We start from the raw sequence: 19,961 nt of genomic DNA, 5'->3' as shown, positions 1-19,961 counted from the left end.
CTGTTCTATATGTTTGTGCATAAATATTTGTGATGAAATTATGAAAAGGGGTCCCAGTTGGCTGTGGAAGCAAAATTTTGTATTTGGTTTCCATAAAGGTGGGAATTAAGCATTAATTGTGATGTTCATTTTTTGCCTAATGCAAGAGATAGTCGAAACTTCTAGCTGCTGAAACTTGGCCAGTATAAGTAACTGTAGAGAACAGGAATAATTTGATTTTTGTCATTAAATTTTGGTACTGAATGACTAACAAACTACTAATTCTTTAAAACTAGACTTTGGGTTGTTGTTTTGGGTTTTTTTAATGGACAGTGACCAGGCTCCACAAACAAACAAAGCAAAAGTGTCATTGTGTATATCAGGCGATAAAAGTAATTAATGCACTTGGACATAAAATTATTTGGACTAAAACCTGGCAGACATCCCAGTCTCTGTAGTTATAGAGAGACTGGACAGGAAAAAAAAAAACAACAACAACAACAACAACAAAACAAACCATGAGCAACAATGAAGGGAAAAAATGTATGATAGGAAATTGTTAATTAAGATGACGTTTGATTACCTGCCATAAAAATTCAATCACTTACTATATTTGATTTGCCAGAAAGCTAAATATATGCCTACATGGCATGCTCAGGAGCTACGTAGATCAAATAATACACTGATTTGGGGTTCAAAGCCCTACTCCAGCAGCCACAGTTTTCTGTGACCAATTGCCTGCTCTTTAACTACTGTTTTGAGTGTATCTACAGTTCTTCTGGATGGTAGTATCGGTTTCAGAACTTAAATTTAAGCTAAAAAAACCTTGGAAAATGACCATATTTGAAGAAAGAAAAGGTGAAATGCACACCAAATTCAAATTCAAGTCCATGAGTGAAGAACTGGATCAATCAGGGAGGTTGTGGGGTCTCCTACTCTGGAGACATTCAAAACCCGCCTGGACACCTTCCTGTGTAACCTCATCTGGGTGTTCCTGCTCCGGTGGGGGGATTGGACTGGATGAGCTTCCCAGGTCCCTTTCAATCCCTAGCATTCTGTGATTCTATTTCTGAGCACCTGGAGTAGAAACCCATTTTCTTACTAGATCCAAACAAGTTTTTGGGACAACTTTTGTTTGTCTCACATTGATTTACGCTTGAAAGTAATCTAGTGATCCTGTGGAAAGAAACTGCATGGCAGTGGTGTGTCTGAAATGATGTTGGAGCTCATCTCTGATCCAAACTTTGGTATTATTCAATTAATTAATCCAATAACAAGTATAGTGGGTGTCCTGTCCCTCCTGGGATCTAATTTGGAACAAAAGATTTCTTTAAAAAGAGGTGTTATGTAGCAGATTAGTAGCATTGATTTCTATAAGTATGTGGAGTTTTCTGAATCCAGGGTAATAGGTTAATAGGTAACAGGGTAATAGGTTTTGGCCTTGAGAAATTATGGTGGCAATGTGTGATATATATTCCTGATGAACACGTGCTGAATATGCTGACACTGGGTTTGACTGATGCGTTATAGTTAATGTGAAGAGTATGTGTGTCTACTGTGGCTAAAATAAATAGAAACTTAGAGTGAAAGTAACCAAAGCCTCATGATACTTCATATATATGTATATATATTTTTTCCAGTGAGGATATAGTCCAAAATAAGTGCCAGTATCTTGATAAAAAATTGGAGAATTGAAGAATTGGAGATTTAATTTTATCAAAATCACCAGTTTAGGACTTAGCTCTTAAAAGCTCTGCTTGGAAGTGGTTGGATTTCTTTAGATGACACGGTTGGGGTTGTACAAACCTGTCCCTTCAGCCCGACTCGTTTGTCAAGTTTTTGGTTTTCTTTTTAAAGAGGGGCATGGTCTATGTGGCATTTCAAGATTTTGTGGTCCTGTGTTTTACCAGATCACATACTGATAATCGTACCACATTGCAGTATGTATACATATACACAGACATGTATTTTAGATAAATTCAGAAGTACAAGGAAAAAAGTCATTACCCAGCCTAAGAACTTAATTGCTTCAACTTCTGCTTGCAGGAAAAAAGTAGTTTGAGTTTCCTTATGTTTTTTTCTAGTTGGTATTTTTTTTGTGTGAGATCTGTGCCATGTGAAGGTAGTGATAGCAAACAATTAACATACAAATAAATTAGCAGTTATTGCTAACAAAATCCATAATTGGCTTCACCTATTTTGTCAGGTGTTTCCAGTTTTTAATTATTGCTTTACCTGTTGAAACAGAGCATGCCCTTTATATTTCTGTATTTTTTTCCTGTTTCAGTTGTTAAAAAGCATTGAACTGTTTGTTACTTAAGGAGAACTGAAAGTAAATAACTTTATCTAGAAATTTAGCTATTTTTACTGTTACTGTGGGCTTGACATCTTTGTTGTTTGAAGCATGTGAAGGGGGGTAGGCAAATGCTGGCAAGTATTGTGCTTGTTGAAGAGCAAATCACTTAGTAATTTCTGGCCAGATGCATATCCTACTTTTTTGCTGCTTAAAAGTGTAATTTTTAAATTGATCCACAAATATTTTAGTTTACAGACCTACAGTTTCTAAAGTACTTCATTAAAGTTTGAGTGTTCTGTTTGTTGGATATTGAAGTAACTTCTGATGCAAGCAAATTTTTAGAAGAATCTAATTATTTAAAGAGATAAGTAATTATATTTGTGCATGAGAGTTCTGTGGTATGTATTCTCCATTGTACCGGTCCTTGCACTTCTCCCTCTTGCCCAAAAATAGTTGAAATCACTTTTGAATGTTTTATCCTTAAATTGCAAATTAACTTTCAGCAGCAGATTTTAGGATTTTAGGTTTATGAAAAGCATTTGCAACATAAATTTTGTGCATAAGAGAAGAATTTTACATTAGTGTCATCTTGTATGGATGGTATCTGTAGCTTTTAAAGAAAGAATTTTTAATTCATTCCAATTAAGTTAACACTACGGAATGGCATTTGCAAAGGGATAGGTTGAATGATACACAAGGGAGATGGTAAATGTAACTACTAAGCAGAAGTACTTGTCTGAAACTAGAGTTTTAAATTAGAGCAGCAAGAACACCAGTTTTCATTTGTGTGCTCTGAAATGTAAATTGGCTCAATTATGAGCTCTGCTTGTTTGAAATTGTTGGTCTTAATGTTGTTTTCTTTTTCTCCCAAATTCTTCTTCCTTCCCCTCTCCAGCTGAATGGCCTTAAAATGGCAGATGAGCCCATGGAGGAAGGTGAACCGTATTCCTACCATGTAAGTAGATTTGATGAATGTCGGTTTTAGACACTCACTAGTGTGGGTTCCTTTTGAAGAAGAATTTATGCATTCCCTACTCTTTAACTTTTCAACCGATGATTTTATTTGACCAGTTCTTAAAAGGCTCCAAGTCTCCGAGTTGATTTTGAAAATTAGTAGCTGGGTAGGGGCTGCAAATGCCTTGTTAGGGAGGGTTTGCCACATGAGGCGATGCTTCGTGGAAAACAGATCCTGCATGCTGGAGAGAGCGTTGGCAGATCCCTCGCCCTCCAAAAATGTTCAGTCCAACCTTGAACCTTTTATACAGAGTGCTTAATGCTGCTTTTACTGCACTGTTGACTCTTCTTCCTTTGTATTTTTTAATGTAGTTGCTGTACATTCACCTAGAAGTACATAATTCCTGCTATTTTAGAACAGAATTAGTTTTTACACCAGTATTTTAGTTGGACTTCTGTGTAGAAATATCTCAGACCCTGCTGCATGTGATTTTTTTTTTTTTTTGTCCAGTGCTTTGGTGATGTACATATGTAGGAGATGCTGAAGATTGGTGTTCTGTATGCTGGGTAAATCTTGGACTAAACTCCAGGCTAATTCTGCTTGTGGTGAAATGCCGAACTTGGCATGGAAAAATTTGCCATTGTTTTCCCACACACATATATCCATATGTTTTTGAACAGGATCATGGGAGAAGGTATCAAGTAGATCTTATTGCCAGCTCTAACCACTGCTTTGTACTGCAATAATAACTTTTTAAGTAAGTGATTTGGAGAATAAATTCTTGGGAGTAGAAATGTGGTTCTTGGACATCTCCTGGTGTGGCGTAAGCAAATAAACAGTCAATGTCAAAGTCATCTTCCACGTAGCAAAGATGAGCAATGGGTTGTCTCAGTCTCTGTACTTGAACCAGAGGATGTTGCTGAGCGTGTTTGTTCGGTGCTCAGAGCTGCAAACCAGTCCAGCTGTCACCAAGTTGGGTGGCACGAATCTGTCACCGATTTCTTGCAGAGCTTTGTCTTCTGTCGAACGTGCTGGGAGTTGTTACCTCTCGTGCAAGGTGACTCGGTGGGAGCTGGTGCCTGAGCCCTCCAGTGGATTTGCTGCACAAGCACAAAATCAGATAACCAAATCTGCAGCCCATGAAGGCCAAATGAGAAACAAGAATTAAACTGCCTTATGCATCTGTTCAACTCTACCCGCTCATTTCTTGTTGATGATGCAGAGGTCTTTTTATACTTCAGTCATGCCGATTTTTAGTACTTTAATGATAGTCAAGTAGGTGAAATCATACAGGCACCTTTTGTGAAAGTAAAACACTTCATAAAAAATAGCTCATTTAGTACATCTCAAGTTACTCTTTATTTGCATGGAAAACATTTTTTCTCCTCAATTCACATTTAAAAATCCTGTGTGAGTCTCCGCAGCAACCACATGTGATGTCACAGGCTAATGACTTGAGCTGGGTGATAGACAGAAGGAACAGGTCAAGTCTTAAAGGTCTTTTCTCATGCAAAGGTTCACAGTGTTAAGGAATACAAATTAGGACAATGAAGTGAAAAGGCTTTTAAATGGAGTATTTAAATACTTTGTAGAAAGAACCAGTCATCAAGTCAGTTGTACAACTTTGTGTAAAGTTAGTCAACTTGCTGCTTTCATCTGTTGTAAGATGACTTGACATTCTAGTGTTCTTAACTCCCTTAAATTCCAGGTATGTTCTTTCAAAAAGTTTAAAAAATGGTAAGTTGTGCATGTTTCCTGTGAATACATATGTGCAGAGTCAGCAAGATAAATGGACGAGATGCAGTTGGGGTGTATATACTGTATCATCAGTGTATGTCAGCTGTTCTTTTTTTGTGAACAAATAGGGAAATAAAGTAGCTTAGAGTGTGAATTAAAGAATTAACTGTGTTATTCAACAGTGTCATCCGTTAATACCTATCTTTGCATGGGAAACAGGCGGAACAAATTGGACTTTTCTAGAAAGAGTGTGAAAGAAGAGATGTAGGGAAGGGGAAAGGACTTGCGCAGTAACAGCTGGACTGCAGTTTGTGAATATACTACAGTTTGTGAATATAGGAAGATGTTTGAGGTCTTCCTTTCCCCCTTAGGACAAACAAAGCAATCAAGGCATAGACAGCTAATGCACTATTATGTTTGCCTCCTCCTTTAAAAATTATTGCATTAAGTACATACACATTTAGATGACCAGATTTCTACCCTTATTTTCTGTATAAACCCACCGAGAGACTTTCATCTAGATCCTTCAGTATCAAGTCTGATAACGTTGATTGTAAGTTTTAATGTGTGGTTGTGGACAACAAGACTGTGTGTAGTTAACCTGACTATAGACTCATGTTCTTCCCTCAACCCAACTGTTTATCAGATGGCCAGGTCCTTTTCTGGTGGTGTTTGTACTTGCCATTGAGGGAGAGCAAGGCACAGTAGGTTGGGAGGCTGTTTTTTCTGGTCTCTACTAAGGGAAGCTTTGAAGATGAAGACATAAAGAAAGGATAGGAGGACAGTTAATCATTTGGATACCCTAAAAGCAGAGTACCACAAATCAAATGGGATTTTCTGTTGCAACTGGGTTGTGTTTGCTGTGTACAAGAAATTCATTGGTATTTGTGGTCGGGCTGAGGGATGCTGCTTCGTTTTTACATGCTAGCCAGGGTTGCTGGTGTAGGCCTTGGCACGCAGTTTTTAGTTTCAAGGGTGCTTATTTTGACGCCTCATTTGTTTTGGCTCGCAGAAACTCCTCTTGCACCACAAAAGCTGCAATACGTCATCTGATTTGTTTTCACCATGGATGTTTGTCTTTTCACAACTGCAGCTGCTGTGCCCAGCTTTGATAAAGATGAGATTAACGGGAAAATGTCAACAGGACGCTAAATCTTTTACCTGCCTCAGAATTACCCTAGGCTTTCTGAAGGTCTCCACACAGGAGAGTCTTTCTGTGAGCTCTGCACCCCAGAGCTGTGTTACTTCTCTGGGATGCAAGAATTTGCAGAGTTCTTAAGATGATTCATATCTTATTTATGCTCTTCAAATAAGGTGTATTCCTTTAGCTACAACTGGGTGACCATATTTGCTGTTTGCTGCTGTGAAAAGCAACAGTTACCTAAAATGATGAAATCCAGTTTAGCTTTCATTAAGACTATTTCAGGGAAGAGAAAGATGAAAAAAGTAATAACTGGAGAAACTAAAGGCTGCTAAAACAGAGGTGAAGCACAGAAGGATCATTTTAGAACTTGGTTTAAAAATCTGTGTATTTATTCCTTTCATGTAAGAAAATCGGTCTTTGCTGTAGTTGTAATATTTGTGACAAAAGGAAATGAGCATTCCTTGAGAATTTTATGTTAAGTTTAGAAATCTTAGATGCAGTTATTTGAGAGGATGGATGAGAAAACTCTTAATTTAAACAGCTTTCTTTTGTGCCTTATTAGAATTTAAAATATTATATATATACATATGTGTATATATAAAACAAAAAACCCAACCAAACAAAAAGAAAAGAGGGGGAATTTACATGTACTTGTAACAAGAGCTGCTTAATTCACGCTTGTTCTTTGTTGTATTTTTGTTTGCCTTGAAACAATAGGATGAAGGAAGTGTAAAAGAAATTCCTATTACACACCATGTGAAAGAAGGATGTGAGAAAGCAGATCCAGCACAGTTTGAACTACTTAAAGTTCTTGGACAGGGATCATTTGGAAAGGTAGGATAACTAACTCTGGTTTTATCTGATGTCCACTTGGAACCTGCTTTGTCTTATTAATGTTTTGCTTCCCTTGTTTCTATAATACAAGGTTAGGTATAAACCTAACAAATCTGAGTACAGGTAGGGGTGTTTGTGGAAGCTATGTTGTTGTGGAGGAAGTTATCTATCCTGTTTTGCAATTGGCTGGTGTGGGGTTTTTGTTACTTGTTTTTACTATGACAGCATTTCTGACTTTGCATTTTTTTAAAGGAAAAGCAGTGTCTTTAGCCATAGACCTTTCCAGACAGTCAGCCTGGGAGGGGTTAGCTCAAGAACATTTTTGGATAAGGGAGGCAGTGCTGTAGCCGAGTCCCCGGGAACGTTTGAGAAGTTATTGACAAATTTAATCTTTTTTCCAGTCTTGCTCTGGTGCCAAGAGAGCGCTGTTTATAGCAGCGCACCAGCTTGTGTCAGAGACAGGGGCGTGAGTCAGCAGCACATTTTCGGAGGTTTGCCATTGGAAAGTTGTGGTTTGTTTGAACCGAAGAGGCACATTTGTGGTTCCTCTGGAGTGGCATCTGCAGCTCTGTGGGACCAGCGGTGCCAACACCCAGAGATCTCACCTGGTGCAGAACTAGGGGGGATTTTGTGCAGCAGCTCTAGTGTTGACAAGCTCTGTTCGCCTAATGCTACAGCTGTTTGAAATAAAATAATAGTGTTTTCAACTGCCCCAAGACCTTTTTGCAGCATCTAGTGAAGAATCAGAATAGACAATGTATCTGTTGCATAGAGGTTGCCTCACATCTTTGGTAACTCAGATCAATGCTTGGGAGGCACCGAGGTGGTACAGACATCAGCAGACACTTCTGGAGGAGATGGCAATTTGTCTTTTAATGATGGTACTTGACCTACTGTGAATGTTTGACTTTTTTCAATATATAAAGTCTGTATTGACATAGATACAGAAGAATGATTGTGGTGGTTTGGAACTGGAACCAAAGTAACAATGAAGTAAATAACCTGAGAAATGTATTTCAGGTTTTTTATTTTGCTCTATTTGTGAAGTGGCCTCCAGCTAAAAAGACAAAGCGAACAATTATTCAAATAGCACGCAGAAGAAATATGGCAATTTTTTGTTACAGTAATTTCTTTTTGTAATGTGCCGCTTGGTGTCACTTTGCAGAAATGAAATTAAAAATCAAATGTCTTAGTCACTAGTTTGAAACACATTAGTTAAAATATTAATCCTAGTATATGGAAGCTAATTTATTTTTTAAAACCAACCTTCTAAACTAGATCTTTCAAAACACCTAGAAAGTAGACAATCAGCTTTATGTATGTTTCTGTGTTCCTGCTCTTCTGCTGGTTTTTTCTATCTCATGGCAGGAACAAACCTGCATCAAGTTGTATGATCAGAGCAGGGGAAAAACAGACATTAGGGCATTCTGTGAGTGATTAGTTTAAAAAATAGCATTACATCTCTGGAAGATGTGGGATTATGGAGACTTGGTCTATATGTTAAATAAATGGTGCTTGCTTAGTTTTCAGTGCCAGCTATTTTAGTCCTTATTAGTTAGAGTTTGTAAATTGTACATGAATTCCATACATTCCCACAAGCTGCGGGTTATTAGGCACTAAGTATTTGTACATGCTTATTAATCTTTTACTTTTGTAATTGTGAGGGTATTAATCTACAGATGTTTTCTAATTTGCTGGTGTATGAATTACTCCTTTTACTATTTGAGCATCAGCATCGTATCACGGAGAGCAATGCGGTAGGTCAGTCACTGGCAAAACTTGAACAAAACAAAGCCTGATAATCTGGAAACACGATGTTTTTCTTCTAACCAGAGCTTAAATAAAAACAACTCCTCTGCCAACCCTGTATGATTTAGTCAGTGACAGCGTATGAATTTCTGATTCTAGACTGGAAAATTTGATGACATTACTCGATTATATTTTCTAAAATAACTTCTAACAAAGTACGTATGTGAATAAATCCAGTGTTAATGAAAATCCTAAGGTAAGATCAGAGTGGCAATTTTGGGTAGCTCTTGCCATTGTCTTGTGACTTGTATATATGTGTGTGTGTATGTATATCTGTGTGTATATATATATACTTTTTTTACAATACAAAACTAATAATTATTATAAGAACAACACCTTGGAAACTGGAGTATGTTCCAAACTATTTTGTAAAGTGAAAGGCCTAGTAATTAGAATATTAGTCAGTAGAGGTACATGTGTTCGTACTGCATTACTCTAATATTATGCTTTTCTTAGTGTCAAGTTATATACCATCTATCTTTAAAACTCCTCTGGAAAGAAAAGAGTAGAAAAACCTGTTGGAGTTGCTATTCCAGAGGAAAGGTGCTTTGATCTTAAACGCTGATGTTTCCTCGCTTTCGTCCTGCCATTCTCACAGAATTCATTACTGTAGCCTGTTATGTATTTGAGACTTGGGTCTTAAACCTCAAAAATCAATTAGGAGGTGGCAGAGCAGGCAGATTTGTCATTCTCTGAAAAAGTAATGTAAAAAACCACACATTTATATAAGAATTTAATTGATAAGTACTTTACTTAAACAGTTTGCTATAGGAAAGCATGTATAGTTTATGAGCAATCTGAATGCTTCAGTGTAATGTGGTGCATGTAATCTAATTTGGTTAAGGAAATGCAATTTTGCCCTTCCTTTCAAGGTGTGCTCTCATGAAAGAACACTGAAAGCTGTCTGAAATTCATAGGAGGTTTGCAAATGCCATGTGACAGTTGCGTGTTTGATTACTAAACTTGCTCTTGCAAAAAGGCTTGCTATGAATATTTGGTGTATTTTATTCCTCAGAGTTTTTGAGGAATGGAATGGGACCAGGGATGTGTTATCTCCTTGTCTGTGTTAATGAAACTAAAAGTAAAGTTGTAGTAATGCTTTTTTTTCAGGTTATTTTAGCAGTAATTTTCAAAATGGGCTTTATATTACCAGGTCTTCCTCGTACGGAAAATAATCGGTCCTGATGCTGGGCAACTTTATGCAATGAAAGTATTGAAAAAAGCTTCTTTAAAAGGTATGTGCACCTTCTGAATTGGAACTCCAGAAAATGGTTTTCAGTGCACCTGTATTTCTTCAATGAGTCTTGCAAATACTTATTTTTAAAAGCTTTTTTTTAATCTTAAATATTTTTCAGTGAGTTCGTAAGTCTTCTCTGACAGTAGCTTTTTCAAGAGTAACTTGTAAGTTCATGTTTAAGAATTATTTTAAATCTGGCCAAATAACTTTAATAATGTGGTAAAAAGTACTCTTTCAAAGCTTCAAACTGCATTATTTAGTTCTGTTTAGTCTTTTCATTCCATTAAAACAAATTAATTTCACAAACCATTTTCCTTTCATTAAGTTAGAACTCTGGTTAGAAATGTGAAGTTATTCCCTTTAGTTATAGGTGCCATAACAAGCTAACGTGCTGGTTTGGCTTTCAGAAGACACTTCAGTGGGTGCAAATCCACTGTGTGTAAACAGGGACTCTACTAATGGAACAGGAAAAAGTGATCTTAAAAGACAGAATATATATTCAGTACAGATAGTTAATTCAGAGGTTGGAGTTAGCTGCCTGGGAGATGGGATATATGAGCATTTTTCTGGAAAGTAGTATAGATTTTCACAAAATACTGGAATGTGTTGGAAAAAAATGAAGACGATAAGGAAGCCTTGCTGTCTGAAAGCTTGTGCTTTGTGGGACACCTAAAAGTTCCAAACAAAGAAAGTAACAAGGAAAAGTATTTCTTTAGACAGCAAAGGCTTTCTATATGCTAATTTCTGCTCCATTTGTATTATACGAAATACATTTGTTTGATACTAGTCTTTTTTTTTTTTTTTCCCCTCAGTTCGGGATAGAGTTCGTACAAAAATGGAGAGAGATATATTAGTAGAAGTAAATCATCCATTTATCGTCAAACTGCACTATGGTTGGTATTTCTTTTTTTTTGCTACAGTTTCTTTCATTAGTTGAAGGTGTAGCTGAAATTGTTATTTCTCAGTTTTATAAGGTCAGTTTTAGTATCCAAATTAGGTTCTAGTGACTTCAAATTGCAGGGCTAAAATGGCATGTAAATACACACGCGTATAAAAGTTTTGGGTTCTTTTGAAATAAAAGATTTGGAAAATTCTTGCAAGTTCTGAAGAGACTTTTTTTTTTACTTTTCATTGAATGAAACCAAAAGACAGTAATTCACATACTTGGTGTTTTGCTGTTTGACAAAAGGAGGAGTAAAAGAACAGTATTTGAATGATCTCCTGTGACTAAGATCACTAAGACAATCGTTCCATAAATTACATCATGTGCTTTGGAATTTTCTCAGTTCCATAACAAAAGTATTGCCTTTCACTGAAATGTCCAGGTTGTAAAAGTATTCAGATCTGTTTTGTCGATCGTCTTTGTGATACAACTCCTGATTTTTTTAATTTTTACTTTTATTTTTTTTAAAGCCTTTCAGACTGAAGGGAAGCTGTATTTAATATTGGATTTTCTCAGGGGAGGAGATGTATTCACGCGATTATCCAAAGAGGTAAGTACCTAAAATTTTATTTCCACTCAGTTTTAGACAGTTGGGGTTTTTTGTCAGTATAGAATTGTCTTCTGTAGCTGTTTTCCCCATATTCCTTGTCATAGTCAAGTCTTTAACTTAGCTGGACTTCCTTTACATAGACTAGAATATATTCTATAACGTTAAGAACCATAAGTGTGTATTGTTTAGTAGCCTAAGTTTTAATTTGGTATCTGCCAAGTACAGCTCTTTTGTCTAAAAATGTTTTGTTGCTTGGAAACCTGATTGAAGTAAATGAAGATTTAGCAATAAAGGAAGGGCATGGATAGTTCTGATGCTCATAGTCAGTTTAGGTGCTCCTAGAATCCCACATCCCTACAAGATTTCTGCTGCATTGTAAAATTGGATGGTGCTGTAACACAAATCCTAATGCTTAATCTCACAAAGTATGAACATTGAGTATTTTTGAGACCACGTCCCTTCATCTAACATTGGCATACTGCTGAAACTTTAATTTTTCATCTCTATTTTTGTTTTCTGGAGAGAGAGCTTCAGAGGAGGGAATATGATTCAGCCAGTCATTTTTATAAAACGTTTGTTTGTCATCAAATATTTATTATATGTTACCTTAAGTATTATGAACACACTTATAAGACTTTGATTTTCATTCTGCAAACCTTTTATAAAAGATGTAAATTTTTAATGGCAATTTCTCAACAACTTCACAGTAAGAGTTTTTCAGTGTTTTCATCAGTGTAAATACATTTATATTGCTAATGCATAGGAAAAGCCATGAGAGAACTGGATATCTGACTGGTTTGGGTTTGCTTTTTCATGACATGAAGGACGTTGTTGTATCCCCAATAAGTAAGGCCATGAGCTAGTTTTTTCCCCCCCATATACTTTTTGTAAAAAATAAAGCTTTACTTTAGGAACGGGCGAAAGAGAAGGAAGAACTTAAAGGGATCTTTGTTTTCCTTTTTTATAAAAAGCTGATCTTGGTAAAAGAGTGATCGTGCTTAAGAACTGAGCTCAAAATTAATTAACCTTGAGGCTAGAATGCAGGTTAAAAGCTTAGACAAACTGACTTGTAAAGGGTTATTGGAGCAGTAGGCAGGAAAGAGGTCAATCTCTGCTTTGATAAAGGATGTCTAATTATAGAGGAAATTCTGGTATAGCAGGAAGAACGATTCTTTGCACTAACACAGCTGGGATTACCGAGTGGCCAACATTCTTAAATAAGGGATGCAAACCTATCCATAATACTATAATACAATTCCTTTGGGAATGAAGAAGTAATAATTGTCAGGTTTTCTCACTGTTGAGTTTCTACATGTTTGTTTTACCTTCTGTGATGGCTTTTAAACACTTGTTTTGTCTAGAGAGGAGAAAAAAACAAAACAAAACAGGCTTTTTTATTTTCTGGTGGGAAGAAAAGGTATTTGCAAAGGTACCTGGTAAAACAAGGGCAGTGGACAATCCACATGAGGGTAGACTCCCCATGGTGTTTCATACTTCCCACACAAGGATTATTTTACATTAATTGGGTTTAGTATGAGGTTATTTAAACACTTCTGATGCAGGTATGAGAGTTCAGCTGTAGCAGTGAAATGAGTGTGTAATGAAGTTTTCATTGGTAACATTAAATGAAGTTGACTTGCATCATGTTTAATTTGACACAGAAAGCAGTTTTAAATGAAATTGTTATGGGGAGGTTGTAGATTACCATTTTAGCATCATTCTGAGATGTGCATTTTGGCAGCGCCGAATGATATCGCAGGTTTCCCCTTGCTCTTCTGGTTATAGATGAAAAACACAATCAACATTGATCTGTGGAAAATCAAGGTGAAACTGTATCGTGTAACAGCATTATTGTTCATACAACATTAATAGCCATCATTATGGAAATTAGGAGTATTTCTGTTGCCAGTGGAACAGGTTACATATGTGCAATTTGAAGTACAGATCAGTGTACTACTAAAGCAATAAGCCCTGTTGCTTTAATTTAAGTCTTGTTAGGAGGCTGTAATCTGCAGTTGAGATGGCTGTTCTCCTTGTTCCTGGTATTTTCAACAAATAAAGGAATAGCTCACTTAAACTTCAAATTCAGTTCCAGTAATTTAAAGATTACTAGCTGCTGCAGTAATTTGTCGAATGTGACAAGAGCCAAAGCAGGTTCTTATATATGAAATTAGCCGCAATCTGTTGAGCGTTTAGGTTAGAAATGCATCTCTCAAATGCTCTGTATGCAACATCAGTCAGGTTTTCAGTATCTCATCTGGGTTCTTCAAATTTCTTTTCCTAAGAGGAGCAGAGGAGCTTCTTCAACTTCCACTGCAGATTTTCACATCATTGTTATTTTCCCCAAAGTGTTTTATTTTGCATGCTTTTTTCAAAATTATTTCTTTTTTAATTATTTTTTCCTTCTAAATAATGTGAATTCACAGAGACATTCACCCAATACAGCAGTCGTATACTAAATTTTATGATGCAGTGGAAAACAGTCTGTATAGGATTGTGGCAGGAGGAGTGCTGGTGGTCAGTAACACTAAATATAACAATTACATTTATTACCTTAAAAGTTAATTAATGCTCTGCAGTAACTGCTGATGTTTTTCTTTAAGTATTGCAGGTAGTGCTTTTGTAAATGTGATGATTAGCCTTTATTAGTATTTAATTTCTGTTAGGTGAATTCCTGACTTATGAGTTCATAAGGTGCTTCTGAAGCTTATTGTGAAATGTAGGCAGACAGGACTGTTTTGTTTAGATTGCAGTTTTAAAACTGAAGACAAGATCAGAAGGTAAATCTATACAGTTCTTATTAGGTTATGTTTACAGAGGAAGATGTGAAATTCTACCTCGCAGAACTGGCCCTTGCTTTGGATCACCTGCACAGCTTGGGGATTGTATACAGGGACCTGAAGCCAGAAAAGTAAAGTAAAATGTATTTTACCACTATTATGTGTATTTTGCTTGTTGCTTTGCATTTTCTACTTATAGTGATGTAAAAAATTAAAAATACTTTTGTGAGACTATGTAAACAAACATAAAATGTAAAAAAAAAAAAAAATTCTGTAATTAAATTGAAATAATATTGGCTTGTTAAATTAGTAACAAGCTTGAGATGAAAATTGTAAACTATTATATTTTAAATGTTATGTTTAAACATTCCTTTTTATGTGTGTTGGTGAATGTGAATTTTAATTTTCAGCATTTTGCTTGATGAAGCAGGACATATCAAATTAACAGGTGGGTAACACTTATTATTACAGTATTTTCCGAACAAATTTCTGTATAAGATTTGAGTTATAAGTCTAAGATGTGTAGTGATGGCTGGAATATGTGTGAGCCAGTAGTTAGCTGTTTAGGAATTTTTTGGACACACTTTTAATAATAAATCTGTATCCCTTCCTTATATAATGGATCTTTATATAGCATTAAGTACTTTTGTTGAAGTATTTCAGGTAGTCAGAGACTGTATGTGATGGTTTTAGCCATTTACCGGCTGAAGATCAAGAGGTTATAGACCAGGCTGGAAGCTGCTGGCTGTGAGACTTTCAAAAGGGAGCAGAAGTGCTTTTGCTTTAAAGAGATTTCAGTGCACAATAAGACCTGTGAAACATTACCTTTTTTTTTTTTTGCATTTCTGCATTATCATTTTTAAATGCATGTAAAATTGCAGAAAAATGTTCTGTGAGGAACAACTGAAATACATATATTGTAGAAATTATATATAGAAAAGACTGACTATTCAGAACACAAGTTACGATTAATTTCTGAAAGCTTTAAATTACAGTTCAGGTCATACTTTTGGAATATAAATTTAATTATATATTTTGATCGATAGATATTGCTACTAGATTCTAAGGGAAAGAGAAGGGCTTTTTAAAATTCTCAATGAACTGGTAGAATAATGGTGATGGAAAACATGTTCATAAAATGTGTCATTTTTAAAATTCTGCGTGATACGTTAAAATCCAAGTCAATCCTAAAATTTCCACTTCCTTCTGGAAGTGGAAAGAATAATCGATGATGGTGTTGATTAGCGATCATTTCCCTTTTGAAAAAAGGAAACGTTGAGAGCCTTTTCTTGCGAGTCGGGCTGAGATCAAGGGTTCTTGTCTTCAAACAGGAAAAAAAGGTGTTCTGGGAGTAAAGTGAACAGATATGCCAAACTCTATGGAACCTGAGTCAGGATGCAGAACCATGTTATCTCATGTAACAACATTATTTTTAGTCTGATTTTATTTATTAATCATTCAGTAATGCTAGACCATGCAGACTGGGTTCTCTTTGAAATTCACATTTACTTGTATCCCGTTTTTCGCATGAATAAAGCAGGCAATAAACAGAGAAAACAAGAACTTTTGGTTATTATAAGGCTCTAAATATTTAACATTTCGAATATTGAGTTGTTATTATTTTGAGTAGTCTTATTGATGCCTAACCATTGATTTAATATGACTTTCAGAATGGTTTTGGTGATATATAGTAAACTAAGTGTCTGATGTATCTCTAGATATCTCCAGCTTCTCATTTCATGAAGATCTAGGATAGCACAGTATTCCTGAAAGAAACAAAAGCTGTCAACGCTTTGATTTTTTTAAAATACCATGTGCAATATTGGTGTGTTTGTTATGATTTGTTTGTGTTATTGCTAAAGTTCTTTACTGGCTATATTCTTGTAATGCTGTTGTTGTAGACTTTGGACTCAGCAAAGAATCAGTAGATCAAGAGAAGAAGGCGTATTCTTTCTGTGGTACTGTAGAGTACATGGCACCCGAAGTGGTAAACAGGCGCGGGCACAACCAGAGTGCGGACTGGTGGTCCTTTGGGGTCCTCATGGTACTGTCACCTTGCTTAACAACACACATACACCGCGTTGGCCTAACGGGACTGTCAAATAATGTGTTTAGAATAAGCTTGGCCAGATATGATTATGAATGGTTGGGTGAGAGAGAAATCAATAACTGAATCGCTACTGAAACAGCAAGTAATTGGATTAAATTTTACTTTTCACCTCCTTAGCGCTGTAAGTATTACAAATCAGGAACCACAAAGATCATACATGCAGTCCATTAGTAGTTTAGAACAGTTGTAGTCAGTTTATGTATTGATTTCACGTGGTACTTTATAGTTAAAACTGAATACTTGGTTTGATGGAATAGTAATTGCATTTTTGTAAGAGTAAGCCTCTTAATGAGTGAAATAAGCCATTCACCGCCAGCACTCATGCTTTTTCATGTTAGAGCATCAGGCTGCATATTGACGTTAAAATTAAAATACTGTTTGAATATTAGGAATACTGCTATTTTCATAGTACAGCAACATCTAAACGTAGGTTATGGAGAGGATTTTTATTACTTTAATTGAAGTAGCTTATGGATGTAAAATATTCCTACATCATTGTTACGTTGCACCTGCCACTGTTGTTATCATGTAAACTGCCAATGAAAGCAAAATTTGACATTTGTGCAGTTTTTTGATAATTTATACAAGCTCAAACCAGTATGTCTAGTGTAGTGCCGGGGCAGATTACAACACTTAACACTGTATTTGAGCAATTGGGGCAAGAAGTGTTGATTTAAATTAACATTTGTTCTTTTCAGTTTGAAATGCTTACTGGTACACTACCATTTCAAGGTAAAGATCGAAATGAAACTATGAATATGATACTGAAGTAAGTATATCTTCTTACTTTTTGGAAAGTCAGAAAATGTACTTTTTAAAGATGTTTTAGCAACTTGTTATAACTCCTTGTACTTGAAGAGCATTAAGCTAAGAGAAACAAAACAGCTAAGCCCCATCATCCCGATAATGTTCAGATCCCAGAACAGGGAACTCTTGTGAAGTATCTGCAGGAATTAAAATCTTAGGGATGAAATTGTGTATTTATTGTAGAAGTGTAATTAAGATAAAATCAGTACAGTGAATTAGACCAGCATGATTTACCACTCGTGTTGTTGTTACCCTCTCTTGCTGCTGTTCCAGCACAGCTTATTTTGTAAGCAATAGTTAATCTAATGTTATTTGTGTATGTATATATGGAGAGTGCCCTTACATGCTCGCGTTTTCCATATTCAATTGCCTGAGTTGCAACAGAAGCTGTCTAACAAGACAAACTGGGTAAACTGGTGATTAGTAAGTTAAGTTGTTGGGCAAACATGTTCTCGTCTTTCCTTGTGCTTAGGTAGCAAAGAATTTCCTTTAGATCATGTGTAAGAGCCCTGAACCTTTTGAGGGTGATGGTTGGGGAAGGGGGTGAGAGAGAAACTCTGTTCTTACCAACGTATGATGGTTTGAACTTACCCCAATCAGAATTTATAGTGATATTACCTGTAAAAGCAGATGGATTAGATCACCGGCCTTGCCTGGAGCTCTGGGGGATGCTACACTTCTGTAGAAGAATTTCTTGCCTTAGTGTAATTGTTTTCATAAAATCAGCTTAGGGAAGTCAGTAAGCTTTTACATGATGGCTTAATGAGCTACTGCTTGAGGCTTTCGCTTAATGAGTTACTGCTTGAGGCTTTCACTTCTAGAGGAATATTATTACTTAATAGCAATCACTTCAGGGGCAAGTAATTTGGGATTTGGTGAGTCTCTTCTGGTGTTGATTCTGGTAGAGGTATTTTGGTGATAACCTACTGGTGACATGAAGATATCTTTGAAAATATGTATTCCTGAGAGAACTGTTTTACTCTACTTTAGCATAAAGCTTGTTTTGGGGGCTTGAGGGTTTTGGTATGGTGTGGTTTTAGTTGGTGGGAGGTTTTTGACTTTTTTGTGGGGGCCTGGGGTTTTCTTTTGTTTGTTTTTGTGTGTGTGTGTGTTTTGGGGTGAATTTTTGTGTGTGTGTGTGATTTTGTTGTTTGGGGGTTTTTGAGGTTTTTTGTGTGTCTTTTTGTTTGTTTCTTTTAACCACTCATAATGTGAAACTTGAAAGCTGATGAGTTAAATGTGCATACTCTACAAGACTTGGAAGTAGATCCTTGATGCCTCAAGTTGTGTGATGAAGTCTATGTAGACAATTTTTAGAAAGATACATTTCTTCCTTTCACTTGTTTTCTGTTTTCCTTTAGAGCAAAACTTGGAATGCCTCAGTTCCTCAGCCCTGAAGCACAAAGTCTTCTGAGGATGTTGTTTAAAAGGAACCCATCAAATAGATTAGGTTGGTTCATTTTTATTTTTAATGCAATCTTCTTCAAAGACTTTGTCCCAAAGTGTGTTAAATATGGTATTTTCTTTGTTCAGGAGCTGGTTCAGATGGAGTTGAAGAAATCAAGAGACACCCTTTTTTTTCTACTGTTGACTGGAATGTAAGTAACAAATTATCAGAATGATAAAGCTGTTTTTAATGTCTGTTGTAGCATTATAAGTATTTGCATCTGAATAGGACACAATAAACACTGTAGTACTGCTGACTGTTACATTCTGCCTTCTACTGTAATCTTACTTGGCATCCAGAGCTGTAGTATGTATGGTATAGAGAGTATTAATTATAAATTGAGCATTTACTTTTTAAATAATTAAGAGTTGCAACATTCTAAAGCTTAAATTGCCAGTCAGAGCCTTTGTAGTGGGAGGAGGATGCTGGTGTTCCCTGTGTGCCAGAATCCTGCTCCTCAGTCAGTGCCCGTCTGGTGCGTCCATGCAGGGTGCAGCAACTCACTTTCACTGTAATTCTCTTTGATTTCTCTCTGGTTAACCACAACACATTCTTATTTTATCAGTCATATTCCCTTCACAGTCAAAGTATTGACTCTGGTGCTCCGAGATGATCAGAAGTCTCTATGAGTTCATGATTGCTTGCTTCAATTTTTAACAAGCACCCTGGTGCTTTTCCTCTGCGGTTTTCTAAGCTTTTGAGATTATTTTCCCTGTAATGTTCATAAAACCGAGATGCTCTGTATTGAATAAATCCACTCTGAAAACACTCCTTTGCTATAATGCCTACAAAGGGATAGACACAATAAAAAAGATGTTGCTGTGCTGATGGGACTACCTGCAATGCCAACCAAGACCGGGCTCAGCTGCTTCTTTAAAGCCTCTTGTCATGATCCTTCTCTTTATTTACTGCTGAGAAGGTGGTTTTGTAGCTGTGTTCATGCAGCATCTGCCATAGAGTCCTGATTAGCAGGTAGAGTTTTCAGTAACAGCAGAACTTCACTGTTTTATCTGAGTACACTTCATAAGACAAGGCTGTGTTGTTATTGCTTGATTATCTACTTTTTTTTTTTAAGGGACTGATGTTGAAATAAATACCAGCAAGGAATTCTGAAAGAACTGCAGTTCTAACTCTGTAGTTTTGTGTTTTTTTGTTTTTTTGTGTTATTTTTTTTTAATTTAATTTATATATTTGGCAGTGCTTTGTAGTTATTTCACTATGGTGGGGTTGATGACCATTCTGTATTTTATCTCATTATTTCTTTGGGATAATTCAGATCCCTTTTCCCTGGTTGTTTGGTTTGGTTTTGGGTTTTTGGGGGTTTTGTTTGTTT

The 19,961-nt window shown here is 36.2% G+C and overlaps 1 protein-coding gene across 2 annotated transcripts in view; it reads left to right on the top strand.

Moving 5' to 3' along the window:
• Positions 1-19,961, top strand: part of RPS6KA6 (ribosomal protein S6 kinase A6) — a 40,007-nt gene that overhangs the window by 6,506 nt on the left and 13,540 nt on the right. For both annotated transcript variants that reach the window (XM_065846179.2, XM_071813463.1), the window contains exons 2-12: positions 3,171-3,230; positions 6,829-6,945; positions 9,908-9,989; positions 10,804-10,884; positions 11,405-11,484; positions 14,289-14,395; positions 14,675-14,712; positions 16,166-16,308; positions 17,073-17,143; positions 18,543-18,631; positions 18,715-18,779. In XM_065846179.2, coding sequence (XP_065702251.1) covers positions 3,171-3,230; positions 6,829-6,945; positions 9,908-9,989; positions 10,804-10,884; positions 11,405-11,484; positions 14,289-14,395; positions 14,675-14,712; positions 16,166-16,308; positions 17,073-17,143; positions 18,543-18,631; positions 18,715-18,779 — 933 coding nt within the window. The remainder of the gene's footprint in view (positions 1-3,170; positions 3,231-6,828; positions 6,946-9,907; positions 9,990-10,803; positions 10,885-11,404; positions 11,485-14,288; positions 14,396-14,674; positions 14,713-16,165; positions 16,309-17,072; positions 17,144-18,542; positions 18,632-18,714; positions 18,780-19,961) is intronic.

This window comes from Patagioenas fasciata, chromosome 11 (assembly GCF_037038585.1).
Source record: "Patagioenas fasciata isolate bPatFas1 chromosome 11, bPatFas1.hap1, whole genome shotgun sequence".
Taxonomy (NCBI): Eukaryota; Metazoa; Chordata; class Aves; order Columbiformes; family Columbidae; genus Patagioenas; species Patagioenas fasciata.
Note: the sequence above shows the minus strand (reverse complement) of the source record. Positions and strands in the feature narration are given on the sequence as shown.